The sequence below is a fragment of the Saimiri boliviensis genome, chromosome 9 (assembly GCF_048565385.1).
Source record: "Saimiri boliviensis isolate mSaiBol1 chromosome 9, mSaiBol1.pri, whole genome shotgun sequence".
NCBI classification, from domain to species: Eukaryota; Metazoa; Chordata; class Mammalia; order Primates; family Cebidae; genus Saimiri; species Saimiri boliviensis.
This window is the reverse complement of record NC_133457.1, coordinates 97,052,354-97,066,050: the sequence shown is the minus strand read 5'-3', so window position 1 is coordinate 97,066,050 and position 13,697 is coordinate 97,052,354. Positions and strand designations below refer to the sequence as shown.

The window sequence follows — 13,697 nt, the reverse complement described above, 5'->3', positions numbered from 1 at the left end:
ACAGGCATGCCACCACGCCTGGCTAAGTTTTGTATTTTTTGTAGAGACGGGGTCTTGCCATGTTGCTCAGGCTGGTTTAGAACAGGGCTCAAGTGATTCGCCCACCTAGGCCTCCCAAAATGCTGAGATTATAGGTGTGACCCATCGTGCCTGGTCTCTCCATGACCTTTCATCCCTACTATCCACATTGCTAAAGAGCTTCCCCTGTATATTTCAGTGTGCTTTTTGGGTGTATCTTGGTTGGGTAAATTCTTGGCAGTGCAATTCTTGACTACATGGATTTGCCAGATTTCTCCTCAAAATGCTCAATTTTTACTGGTAAATTAAGTTACAGTAATAGCTGGGCATGGTGGTTCACAGCTGTAATCCCAGCACTTTGGGAGGCCAAGCCAGGTGGATTGCTTGAGTCCAGGAGTTTGAGACCAGCCTAGGCAATGTGGCAAGACTCTGTTCCTATAAAAATTCAAAAAATTGACTGGGTGTGGTGGCACACGCCTGTAGTCCCAGCCATGCTGGAGGCTGAGGTGGGAGAATTGCTTGAGTCCCCCAGGTGGGGGAAGGTGAGCTGAGATTGCCCAACTGCACTCCAGCCTGGGCGACAGAGTGAAGCCCTGTCTCACCGTCTCAAAAAAAAAAAAAAAAAAGTTACAATAATGAAGCCCACTTCACAGCATTTTGGCATTGTGAAATACTTGATTTGAACTGAATATAAACTAAGGAGCTGTATTGGTGGTAGTTATGAGTTAATTGGATTGCCTGGGAAGTAGCCACCTTCTCGGAGGGCCTTTATGGCGAAGGTTTCCTGGGGTCTTGCCGTTTCTATTCCATGTGGCTTCCTTGCTCAGTCTGATTTTGGAGATAAAAGATTTCCTCCCTTTGTTTACGTGGTTGATTTTACTGCTACAACAGACTTTAGGATTGTTTTTCTGGAGTTAGGTGGGGGTAGGGGTGGGGACTTGGGTGTAGAGTATAGGTTCAGTCAGGGCTTTCCCTTGATGGTGGTGGGCATCTTCCTATCCTTTAATTAGTCATTTTCTGGCAAACTAAGAAGTGGAAAATTTGAGAGTGGTTGCCAAATTGTGACTATGGGGATGTAGCCTGCAGGTTAAACGTTGAGAAGCCCCGATTGCTGGCTTTGTTTTCAGGAATTGGAGCCTAGCAAAACAAGGTGGCCACCACACGGGAGTGTTCCTAGGGCTTCTGAGAAGTTTTCACGGCCCCTCTGGAAGTGACTTGTAAGTTGTAGAGGTTAGTCTGTTTAATCCAGCTTGGTGTACCTCGTGGAAGCTTACTTCCTAGGACAGCACCACCCAATAGAACTTTCTCTGCAAATGTAAACGGTCTGTAATTTTCAGTGTTCGTTACAATCGTCCCTGGCCTTGTGTGACTGTTTGACACAGGAAATAGGTGGTGAGACTGAGGAATGGAATTTCAAATTTTGTTTAATTAAAATTTACATAACCGGCCAGGGCACCGTGGCTCACACCGGTAATCCCAGCAACTTGGGAGGCCAAGGCAGGTGGATCACCTGAGATCAGGAGTTTGAGACCAGCCTGACCGACATAGTGAAACCCCATCTCTACTAAATACAAAAAAATTAGCTGGGTGTGGTGGTGCATGCCTATAATCCCAGCCACTCAGGAGGCTGAGGCAGGAGAATCCCTTGAACCCAGGAGGTGTCGATTGCAGTGAGCCAAAATTGTACCATTGCACTCCAGCCTGGGCAGCTAGAGTGAAACTCCATCTTAAAACAAAACAAAAAAATAAAAAAAAACTAGGCCGGGTGCAGTGCTTCGTGCCTGTAATTCCAGCACTTTGGAGGGTGAGGCAGGTGTATCACGAGGTCAGGAGATCGAGACCATCCTGGCCAACACGGTGAAACCCCGTCCCTACTAAAAATACAAAAATTAGCCGGGTGTGGTATCGCATATCTGTAATCCCAGCTACTCGGGAGGCTGAGGCAGGAGAATCACTTGAACCAGGGAGTTGGAGGTTTCAGTGAGCTGAGATCGCACCACTGCACTCTAGCCTGGCAGCAGCAGGAGACTCCGTTTCAAGAAAAAAAAATTTTTTTGCATAACCACATGCAGTAGTGGCTATATAATGCACTGTGGGGCTCTTGGTGGTTGCCCCTGTGCTCAGCCTGACATTGCGCTCCCCTGCCTCTTGCTCCAGGAATCCATAGCCTTACTCATTCCTCAGACCAGTTGCCCCATCCCCAAGTCTGTAAAATCTCTTCTGCTGTCTCTGACTTCTCTCACACTTGCTGGAGGGATCAATAATTGTGTTGTATAACTGAAAAAACATGAGATGGGCATGGTGGCTCTCCTCCCTGTATCCTAGCACTTTGGAAGGCCAGGGTGAGTGGATCACTTGAGGTCAGTAGTTCGAGACCAGCCTGGCCAACATGGTAAAACCCCATCTCTACTAAAAACACAAAAATTAGTTGGGTGTGGTGGCACATGCCTGTAGTCCCAGCTGTTCAGGAGGCTGAAAATCACTTGAACTTGGGAGGTGTAGGTTGCAATGAGCCAAGATCACACCATTGCCCTCCACCCTGAGTGACAGAGCAAGACTCCATCTCAAAAAAATAAAAAAATAAAAAATAAATTTTCAGAGCTGTAGAAAAGAAATAAATAAGGGCCAGGCGTGGTGGCTCATGCCTGTAATCCAAGCACTTTGGAGGCCAAGGTGGGCGGATCACCTGAGGTTGGGAGTTCAAGACCAGCCTGACCAACATGGTGAAACCCCATCTTTAAAATAAATAAATAAATAAATAAATAAATAATTTTTTTTTTTTTTGAGATCAAGTCTCGCCGTGTCACCAGGAGTGTAGTGATGTGATCTTGGCTCATTGCAACCTACACCTCCTGGGTTTAAGCAGTTCTCCTGCCTCAGCCTCTCAAGTAGCTGGGACTACAGGTGCCTACAACCATGCCTGGCTAATTTTTTTTTTTTGTATTTTTAGTAGAGGTGCGGTTTCACTATGTTGGCCAGGCTGGTCTTGAACTCTTGACCTCAAGTGATCCGCCTGCCTTGGCCTCCCAAAGTGCTGGGATTATAGGAATGAGCCTCAGCGCCCGGCCAAAATAAATAAATTTTAAAATGAACTGTCTTTCTTGTTTTCCGGTCATTTCGGATGCTCTTTCCCCATGGCTAGATTGAGATCTTCATGGAGCTGGCCAGTCTTTGGGTGTTCCTTTTGTCTCTTAGGTCATGTAGATTGTGGCCATTAAATATTTATTGCCAACTAATTCACTGGTCTGCCTTTCTGACTGACTTCTCCCTTGACTCCCAGGTGCTTTGAAGAAGAGTCTCACAGCCAAGCAGGTCCAGGCGGACTTCATAACTCTGGGTAGGTCATTGGCCAAGGTTGCTCAGGGTGACAGGCTTCTGAGGCTTTTGATTATTGTAATGTCTCCTTCTGTTCTCTTATAGGTCTTAGTGAGGAAAAAGCCACTTACTTTGCTGAAAAGGTATAATTCCTCTTAATTAAGGTTAATTAAGATCCTTTGCTATTTATTTGTTTATTTATTTATTTTTGAGACCAAGTTTCACTCTTGTTGCCCAGGCTGGAGTGCAATGGCATGACCTCGGCTCACTGCAGCCTCCACCTCCCAGGTTCAAGCAGTTCTCCTGCCCTAGCCTCTTAAGTAGCTGGTATTACAGGCATGTGCCTCCATGCCTGGCTATTTTTATAAAAAGGAAATCAGCCGGGCGCGGTGGCTCACGCCTGTAATCCCAGCACTTTGGGAGGCCGAGGCGGGTGGATCACGAGGTCGAGAGATTGAGACCATCTTGGTCAGCAAGGTGAAACCCCGTCTCTACTAAAAATACAAAAATTAGCCGGGCATGGTGGTGTACGCCTGTAATCCCAGCTACTCGGGAGGCTGAGGCAGGAGAATTGCTTGAACCCAGGAGGCGGAGGTTGTGGTGAGCCAAGATCGTGCCATTGCACTCCAACCTGGGTAACAACAGTGAAACTCTGCCTCAAAAAAAAAGAAATAGAAAATGTGTATATAGGTTAGTCTGAATTCACCTACATATTTTTAATAGAGAGGTTTCACCATGTTGGTCAGGTTGGTCTCGAACTCCTGACCTCAGGTGATCCACCCACCTCGGCCTCCCAAAGTGCTGGGATTACAAGCGTGAGCCACCGCTCCCGGCCCCTTGCTTTTATTTCATGAAGAGAGAAAACAATGGGAAAACAATGGGAAATGCCGAGTATGGCCATACCATCCATCAGTATCATCATTTCCCCAGCCTAAGGTTTTCTTTTCTTTTTTTTTTTTTTTTTTTTTGAAACAGAGTCTCATTCTGTCACCAGGCACCAGGCTGGAGTGCAGTGGCACGATCGCGATCACAGCTCACTGCAACCTCCCCTCCCGGGTTCAAGCAATTCTCTTGCCTCATCCTCCGGAGTGGCTGGGACTACAGGCTTGTGCTACCATGCCCAGTTAATTTTTTTTTTTTTTTTTTTTTTTGAGATGGAGTTTCGCTCTTGTTACCCAGGCTGGAGTGCAATGGCGCGATCTCGGCTCACCGCAACCTCCGCCTCCTGGGTTCAGGCAGTTCTCCTGCCTCAGCCTCCTGAGTAGCTGGGATTACAGGCACGCGCCACCACGCCCAGCTAGTTTTTTGTATTTTTAGTAGAGACGGGGTTTCACCATGTTGACCAGGATGGTCTCGATCTCTCGACCTCGTGATCCACCCGCCTCGGCCTCCCAAAGTGCTGGGATTACAGGCTTGAGCCACTGCGCCCGGCCTTGCCCAGTTAATTTTTGTATTTTAGTAGAGACAGGGTTTCACTATGTTGGCCAGGATGGTCTCAATCTCTTGACCTCGTAAGCCACCATGCCTGACCTCCCCAGCCTAAGGTTTTCATTTGGCTTCAAGTGAGTGTCATACACACAGCTTTAACCAGCAGTGTTCAGTGCATCTCTAATCATTTCTCCTGGTTTGACCCAGTCACAAATCTACCCATTTTCACGGATCAGGAGAAGACTTACTTGTAAAAATACTCCTACTTTCTCCAATTTGCTGCTCTCAGATGTCACTGTGACAAAAAAAAAATGACTGATTGAGAACTTACCATGAAGACCCCAGTTTTGCCATTGGCCAGTAGAAGCCATGCAGGCGCCAGTATGAGGGCAGCACCATTTTTATTCCAAGATGGTACAAATCTTGGAATGAAAAATAAAACATTTATGTTGTGGTCTGCCACTTTGTACCCGTCCTTCACTAGGTATGTGCATACAGGCTGAGCCCTTGGTTCTGCACCCTCCCCACCATCTGTGTAAATGCTATTAAATATTGCAGTGTTTGGGGCAGGATGGAGAGGAGGAGATTCTTCCTATTGTTACTGACTTTGGCTTTTGCTTTTGTTCCAGTGGAAGCAGAATGCCCCCACCCTTGCTCAGTGGGCCATAGGTCAGACTCTCATGATTAACCAGCTCATTGATATGGAGTGGAAATTTGGAGGTAACTAGTTACATGCAGTCCTGGGTTATTTGGGTGGTATGGGGTGGCTTGCAGAGGCTGTGACACAGCCACTATGGGGAAGAAGTCATGTCTAGTCCCCAGCACTGTTGGGGCAGCAGCAGCTGCTTTGTATTCTGTCCACAGTCAGTAGCTATTTTCATTCATGGCTCTGGATAAGTTGACTTTCCAAAGAGCACAACTTGCTGCCCTCATACTGGGCCCCACATGGCTTCTGCTAGACTGCTACAAAATTGGGGTCTTCAGGATAAGTCCTCAATCAGTCACTTGTTACTTTTCTCTCTCTCTCTCTCTCCCTTTTTTTTTTTTTTTTTTTTTTTAATGTCACAGTGACATCTGGGAGCAGCGAACTGGAGAAAGTGGGAAGTATATTTTTACAAGTAAGTCTTCCCCTGATCCTTGAAAATGGGTAGATTTTTGACTCAGTTAAAAATTATCAAATCTACACTGGGTTTCTTAAAATATCCATTTAAATGGGTGTTTTACTGAAGTACCTTATATATCTCAGAGCAGTGTAGCCAGCTAAAGATGTGGTCACTAACATGCCTATATTCAAATGGCCAAATCCTAGTATTGTTCATTAAAGTGTAATTGTTCTGTAATCGTGGGAATTGTTAGAATTTTCAGTGGTGGATTCTCCAGACTGCTCCCGTATGACTCTCAGGTTGGAAGCTTACTTAAGTGCAAAGGTTTTAAGAATTTCTTTGCCCAGTCGTCATCATTTTAATTTAAATTATTTCTTTTTCTTTAATCAGCTAAAGTTGGTGGTTAAAAAAGGAAATCAAACCGAAAATGTGTATATAGGTGAGTCTGAATTCCCATTTGAGCCTTTTCACCTTTTACGTGTTCTCTGCCGTCAGAGGCTGGTGACGTTTACTGCAAATCATGTCTTTTATAAAAACAGTCATTGCCAGCTGTAGAGTAGCCATTCCACTGTGTTTCCTCTCATGATGGCACAAGGAGTGTTAGTGAGCCATTGGCAGACTGGAGCCCCCGCAGTTGAAGAGCCTTTTTGACAAAGGGAAAGGGAGGGAAAGGAATGGCTGGGATTGAAGAAGAAGGTTGACGAGCAAGAAGCTCTTGCTGTAGAAGTCACATTGAACATCCCGAACGATGCCCTTTCATCTCTTTGTGCCGTGGAGCTGTGCCATTTGAACACTCACTCCCCTTTTTTCCTATGGAGCTGAGAACCTTCTGCATTCAAGTCTCTCAGTTCTTTATTACGATCAATTACCCATCAAGAGCTGCTTAGATGTACCAAGCCAAAAGATTAAAAAAAAAAAAAAAAACTCTGGGTGGAAATTAATTTTCTTGGATGATTCTGGGGAGTTGGAAACATTTATCTGAAGCTGAATTTTCTCTCCCCAGAATTAACCTTGCCTCAGTTCTACAGCTTCCTGCATGAGATGGAGCGAGTCAGAACCAGCATGGAGTGTTTCTGCTGATTTCTGTCCCTGCATCTCCACTGACCCCATTCCCTGCCCTCGTCCCTTCCCTGGGTGACTGCTCTGAGAGGCACCTCACTTACAGGTCTGTGGGGCACTCCATGGGGCCCTGCCGGTTTCTTGGGAGCCCAGTGAAAAGGGTTTCTGAAAAACAATAGGATTAATTACTTAAAGAGCCCAACACAATTACCCTATAAACTCTGGGGTAAACTCTCTGTTATGGCAACCACAACCACCTGTCTGTCTTCCAGAACACATTTTAGATACTCTCAAAGGCCACTGCATCTCAGATTCATGGGAGAAAATAAGTTGTCACCTCCCCTTCAAAGTTCCAGAGTAAACAGTGCCATCATTCAAGCTAACATGCTGATCACCCTCCTCCCAAAAAGCAAGAGCTTGTTTATGGCTGAGGAAGAAGCTGATTGTCTGAACAGCACATGTGCAGAGCCCTCACGGATTTCTGTACACTCTGGGTCTGTGCTGGTGGAACACTGCCAATCAGTTTTTAATGAGGCACCTGTGTATAAATACATGCTTGGTCTTCTCTGCAAAGAACCAAGGCTAGCCGGGCGCGGTGGCTCAAGCCTGTAATCCCAGCACTTTGGGAGGCCGAGGCGGGTGGATCACGAGGTCGAGAGATCGAGACCAACCTGGTCAACATGGTGAAACCCTGTCTCTACTAAAAATACAAAAAATTAGCTGGGCATGGTGGCGCGTGCCTATAATCCCAGCTACTCAGGAGGCTGAGGCAGGAGAATTGCCTGAACCCAGGAGGCAGAGATTGCGGTGAGCCGAGATCGCGCCATTGCACTCCAGCCTGGGTAACAAGAGCGAAACTCCGTCTTAATAAAAAAAATAAAAATAAAAATAAAGAACCAAGGCTAAACTCTCCTCACTTCTGGTTTCGCCCTGTTGTGTTATAACAAGGCAGGCCTTTTGAGTCATTTTAGTTTGGGTTCAAGCCAGCTACGTCTGTTGATTAGATGATGAATAAAAACGGTTTTGAAGTAAAGGTCTGGATCCAGTTGTATTTCTGCATGGATTAAAGAGTCGTGTTCCTTGCAGAGAGCCAGTGCTTGCTCTTGTCTTCAAAAATTATCTTCCTGGTTTTGTGAAGATCCTGGGTCTCCAGTGAAATTGGGTATGTTCCAAAGTTGGAATGTATGAGAGCAATTCAAGGGAAATCCAGGTTAAAAGCCTCAGGAAAGCCGGGCGCGGTGGCTCAAGCCTGTAATCCCAGCACTTTGGGAGGCCGAGGCGGGTGGATCACGAGGTCGAGAGATCGAGACCATCCTGGTCAACATGGTGAAACCCCGTCTCTACTGAAAATACAAAAAACTAGCTGGGCGTGGTGGTGCGTGCCTGTAATTCCAGCTACTCAGGAGGCTGAGGCAGGAGAATTGCCTGAGCCTGGGAGGCGGAGGTTGCGGTGAGCCGAGATCGCGCCATTGCACTTCAGCCCGGGTAACGAGAGCGAAACTCCGTCTCAAAAAAAAAAAAAAAAAGCCTCAGGAAAAAGTGTAATATGTGAAGTGCTTTGTGTACAGATGGCTTTAGCCCTCACCCTAGCATGTGACTTTTTCTGCTCTTCCTCCTCAAACACCCCTCCTCAGAAATTTTACACACTTTTGAATAGATAAAACATGCCCATGACTGGGCCCGATGGCTCACGCCTGTAATCCCAGCACTTTGAGAAGCCAAGGTGGGTGATTCACAAGGTCGAGAGATGGAGACCATCCTGGCTAACATAGTGAAACCCTGTCTCTCCTAAAAATACAAAAATTATCTGGTCATGGTGGCATGTGCCTGTAGTCCTAGCTACTTAGGAGGCTGAGGCAGGAGAATCACTTGAACCTGGGGGGGCAGAGGTTGCAGTGAGCCAAGATTGTGCCACTGCACTCTAGCCTGGGCAACAGAGTGAGACTCCATCTCAAAAAAAAAAAAAAAAAAAATGCCCAGGGTGAGGTAATAATCCCTCCCTACCACCGTATTTCCCAGTTACCCAATTCTCCCCAGGGGCAGCCGCTGTTATAATTCTGTGTTCTGGAGACATTTCCTGCATTTGCAAACGGATATGCATATAGTTTCACTTTTCTTCCCACACAAATGGTAGCATTTTATACACATCATCCTGCACCTTGCTTTTTTCTATTCGACTTGGAAATCATTCCGTATCAGAACATAGAGAACTGCGTCGTTCTTTGTAACAAACGCACCCTGTTTCTTCAAATGGATGATTTATTTAACCAGTTTCCTGCTGATGGGTGTATAGGTTGTTTCCATTCTTTTACAAATAATGCTACAACAGAATATCCTTGTATATATGTCATTTTGCACATATGGTAAATACATATTTATAAGGTAATTACATATGTATGGAACTGCTGGGTCACAGAATAGGTGCATTTATCAAAGAATACAAAAAAGAGTAAAACAAAAAGTCTCTTCTCCCTTGTCTCCCATTTACTTAATTCCACCCCTGGCCTGTTCCAATAGGTTACCTCTTTTGTTAGTTTCTTAGGTACCCTTCCAGAGGTTCCCCCAAACATAGAAACAATAGGGCCATTCACAGTGGCTCACATTTCTAAGTCTGTAATCCCAACATTTTGGGAGGCTGAGACAGGAGGATTGCTAGAGGCCAGGAGTTTGAGACCAGCCTGGGCAATATGGGGAGACTCTGTCTCTACAAAAAATTTAAAAATTTGCTGAACATGGCCGGGTATGGTGGCTCATGGCTGTAATCCCAGCACTTTGGGAGGTTGAGGCAGTAGTTCAAGACCAGCCTGGCCAACATGATGAAAACACGTCTCTACTAAAAATACAAAAATTAGCCAGGCGTGGTGGCAGGCGCCTGTAATCCCAGCTACTCAGGAGACTGAGTCGGGAGAATTGCTTGAACCTGGGAGGTAGAGGTTGCAGTGAGCTGAGATTTTGCCACTGCACTCCAGCCTGGGTGATAAAGCCAGACCCTGTCTTGAAAAAAAAAATTCACTGAATGTGGTGGCATATGTTTATTGTCCCAGCCACTTGAGAGGCTGGGGCGGGAGGATTACTTGAACCTAGAAGTTAGAGGCTGCAGTCAGCTGTGATCAGTCACACCACTGCACTCTAGCCTGGGCAACAGAGTGAGACCCTGTCTCAAAAAATTAAAAAATAAACAATGGGAATGTTTATTTTTACACTCTTTTTTGTTTACACAGATAATTTCACATTCTACATACTTTTGTTAAATACATCTTAGAGACTTTTCCATATCATTACATAAAGAGTCTGCATCTCTCCCTGTGGCTGTAACATATTCTGTTGTGTGGATGGATTATAACCAGCATGAGCAGTTTTCTTTTTGGTTTTTTTTTTTGTTGTTGTTGTTGCTGTCGTTTTTTTTGAGATAGAGTCTCGCTCTGTTGCCGAGGCTGGAGTACAGTGGTGCCATCTTGGTTCACTGCAACCTCTGCCTACTGGTTTCAGGCAGTTCTTCTGGCTCAGCCTTCCCAGTAGCTGGGATTACAGGCATGTGCCATGATGCCTGGCTAATTTTTGATTTTTAGTACAGATGGGGTTTTGCCATGTTGGTCAGAAACTGACCAATGTTTCACCATGTTGGTCTTGAACTCCCGACTTCAGGTGATCCACCTGCGTTGGCCTCCCAAAGTTCTGGGATTACAGGGATGAGCCACTGCACCCGGTCCAGCATGAGCAGTTTTAATAAATTGTGCCAGTGTTAATTACAGTTCTTGGAGAACAGAATCAACAGGATACGTGTGTACCTATCTATATGTATATATGTATTTATGTGGAGAGAGAGATTTATTTTTTATTTTAAAAGACTGTCGGCCAGGCACAGTGGCTCATGCCAATCCCAGCACTTTGGGAGGCCGAGGCAGGTGGATCATGAGGTCAAGAGTTCAAGTCCAGCCTGGCCAATATGGTGAAACCACATCTCTACTAAGAATACAAAAATTAGCTGAGCACAGTGGTGCTTGTAGTCCCAGCTTCTAGGGAGGCTGAGGCAGGAGAATCGCCTGAACCTAGAAGGTGGAGGTTGCAGTGAGCTGAGATCATGCCGTTGCACTCTACTAGCCTGGGTGACAGATCGAGACTCCCTCTTTTTTCCTCAAAAAAAAAGAAAAAAAAAGATTGGCTCACATGATTACAGTGGCGTGGTCAGTCTTCAAAATAGACCAGCAGGCTGAAGATGCAGGAAGAGTTGCAGTTCAAAGAGTCTCTGCCACCTGGGCACTGTGGCGCACACCTGTAGTCCCAACTTGTTGGGAGTCAAAGGCATGAGGATCAGTTGAGCCCAGGAGTTCAAGACCAAGACCAGTCTGAGCAATGGCATGAGACCTTGTCTTAGAAAGAAAGAAAAGAAAGAGAAAGTAAGAGAGAGAAAGAAAGAAAACAAAGGCTGGCTGCTGTCAGAATTCATTGCTGGGGGGAGTGGGATAGGATACCAGGCTTATTTCATTAAGGCTTTAACTGATTGGATGAGGCCCACCCACATTATGGAGAGGAATTTGCTATACTATATAGATCCCCCCATATCCATGTTTTCATTTTCCCTGGTTTCATTTACTCACAGTCTGAAAATATTAAGTGGAAAATTCCAGAAATAATTTATAAGCTTTAAATTGCATACCATCCTGAGTAGCTTGATGAAATCTCATGCTGGCCCACTTCATCCTGGACAAGAATGCATGTTCTGGGACAGGAATCACTCCTTTGTCCAAGTACCCATGCTACATATGCTGTTAATCACTTAGTAGCAGGCACTGTCAAATAGAGAGAAACATACGTATAGGGCTCGGGACTATCCATGGTTTTAGGAATCTGCTAGGGGACTTGGAACATTTGTCTTATGGATAAGGAGGGGCTGCTGTACTTAAAGGTCCACTGATGTAAATGTTACTGTCATCCATAAACACCTTCCCAGAAATGTCTAGAATAGTGTTGGACCAGCTCTCTAAGTACTGTGGTCCAGCCAAGTTGAGACAAAATTAATCCTTACAGTGCCAAACTGACTTCTACATTCTTTCTTTTTTCTTTTTTTTTTTTTTTTTGAGACGGAGTTTCGCTCTTGTTACCCAGGCTGGAGTGCAATGGCGCGATCTCGGCTCACCGCAACCTCCGCCTCCTGGGTTCAGGCAATTCTCCTGCCTCAGCCTCCTGAGTAGCTGGGATTACAGGCACGCGCCACCACGCCCAGCTAGTTTTTTGTATTTTTAGTAGAGACGGGGTTTCACTATGTTGACCAGGATGGTCTCGATCTCTCGACCTGGTGATCCACCCGCCTCGGCCTCCCAAAGTGCTGGGATTACAGGCTGAGCCACCGCGCCCAGCCTACATTCTTTCAATTTCTGCTTCCACCAACAAGTTTATTGTCCAGCAGTTCCAAAGAAGAACAGATGAGGGCCTTTGAACAGTGTCCAGATGTATTCATGAGGTTTCAGAGACCCTCATGTGCTTGAGACCATGAGAACCTAATGTATTAATAAAAAGAATTCAAAAAAGTAAAAATAAAAAATTAGAAAAAAAAAAAAACATTCACAGAACAGGAAGGTACCTAAAATACAATCTATTTATTATAATTATTTGTCGAGATGGAGTCTCGCTCTGTCACCCAGGCTGGAGTGCAGTGGTATGATCTTGGCTTACTGCAACCTCTGCCTCCCAGGTTCAAGCGATTCTCCTTCCTCAGCCTCCCAAGTAACTGGGACTACAGGTGCCCACCACCACTCCTGACTAGATTTGTATTTTTAGTAGAGATGGGGTTTCCCTATGTTGGCCAGGCTGGTCTTGAACTTCTGACCTCTGGTAATCCACCCGCCTTGGCCTCCCAAAGTGCTGGGATTACACACATGAGCCACCGTGCCCAGCCAATACAATCTATTTAAATTCACTATTACAGATGGGGAAACTGAGGCCTGGGGACTGAAACTGTGGTGACTGGCCAGGGGTCAGGCAGTGCTGTCCTGTGATCCATGGGGTTCTGCTTGATTCAGAAATGGGCTTCTGAGCATGCTAAGCTGGTGCAGGTGCAAGTCTGGGTGCTGTGTAAGAGTTGTACCCAGCTGGCCACTGGACAGATTCTGATCAGGGAGCTTCTTGCCCTGCCCAATTCAGCCTCTGCTGCCCCACCTGGATCACAAGATTGGTTTCCTGATGGCCCCACTGGAGTCTAGTCACACAGCTTCCACAGTCTAGCCCGTTTACTGTGTGACCATTCTTTTTGTTTTGTTTTGTTTTGTTTTTTTTGAGACGGAGTTTCGCTCTTGTTACCCAGGCTGGAGTGCAATGGCGCGATCTCGGCTCACCGCAACCTCCGCCTCCTGGGTTCAGGCAATTCTCCTGCCTCAGCCTCCTGAGTAGCTGGGATTACAGGCACGCACCACCATGCCCAGCTAATTTTTTGTAATTTTGGTAGAGACGGGGTTTCACCATGTTGACCAGGATGGTCTTGATCTCTTGACCTCGTGATCCACCCGCCTCGGCCTCCCAAAGTGCTGGGATTACAGGCGTGAGCCACCGCGCCCGGCCTGTGTGACCATTCTTAAGCACAAGTCTCGTGTCAGCCAACAGATCCACTGCTCAGGGTTCTGCAGAGTGTCCAGATCAAAGTCTGAACTCCTTAGCACACCTGGCCCTGCTGGCCTCCTCCAATGCGCCATCTCTGCTGCCTCCTGGCAGGCATCCTACTGGAGCGTCTAGACTACCAGGCTGCTTGCAGCCACTGAGCCACGATGCCACCTGCCTCTT

The 13,697-nt window shown here is 46.2% G+C and overlaps 1 protein-coding gene across 3 annotated transcripts in view; it reads left to right on the top strand.

Moving 5' to 3' along the window:
• The window catches only part of COMMD7 (COMM domain containing 7), a 35,271-nt gene extending 27,315 nt beyond the window's left edge, over window positions 1-7,956 (top strand). For 2 of the 3 annotated variants that reach the window (XM_039479716.2, XM_039479715.2), the window contains exons 4-9: window positions 3,299-3,355; window positions 3,439-3,476; window positions 5,391-5,481; window positions 5,830-5,879; window positions 6,255-6,303; window positions 6,868-7,956. In XM_039479716.2, the coding sequence (XP_039335650.1) occupies window positions 3,299-3,355; window positions 3,439-3,476; window positions 5,391-5,481; window positions 5,830-5,879; window positions 6,255-6,303; window positions 6,868-6,944 (362 nt within the window). In that variant the 3' untranslated portion in view covers window positions 6,945-7,956. The other variant, XM_039479717.2, reaches the window with a different exon arrangement.
• The last annotated feature ends 5,741 nt before the right edge of the window (window positions 7,957-13,697 follow it).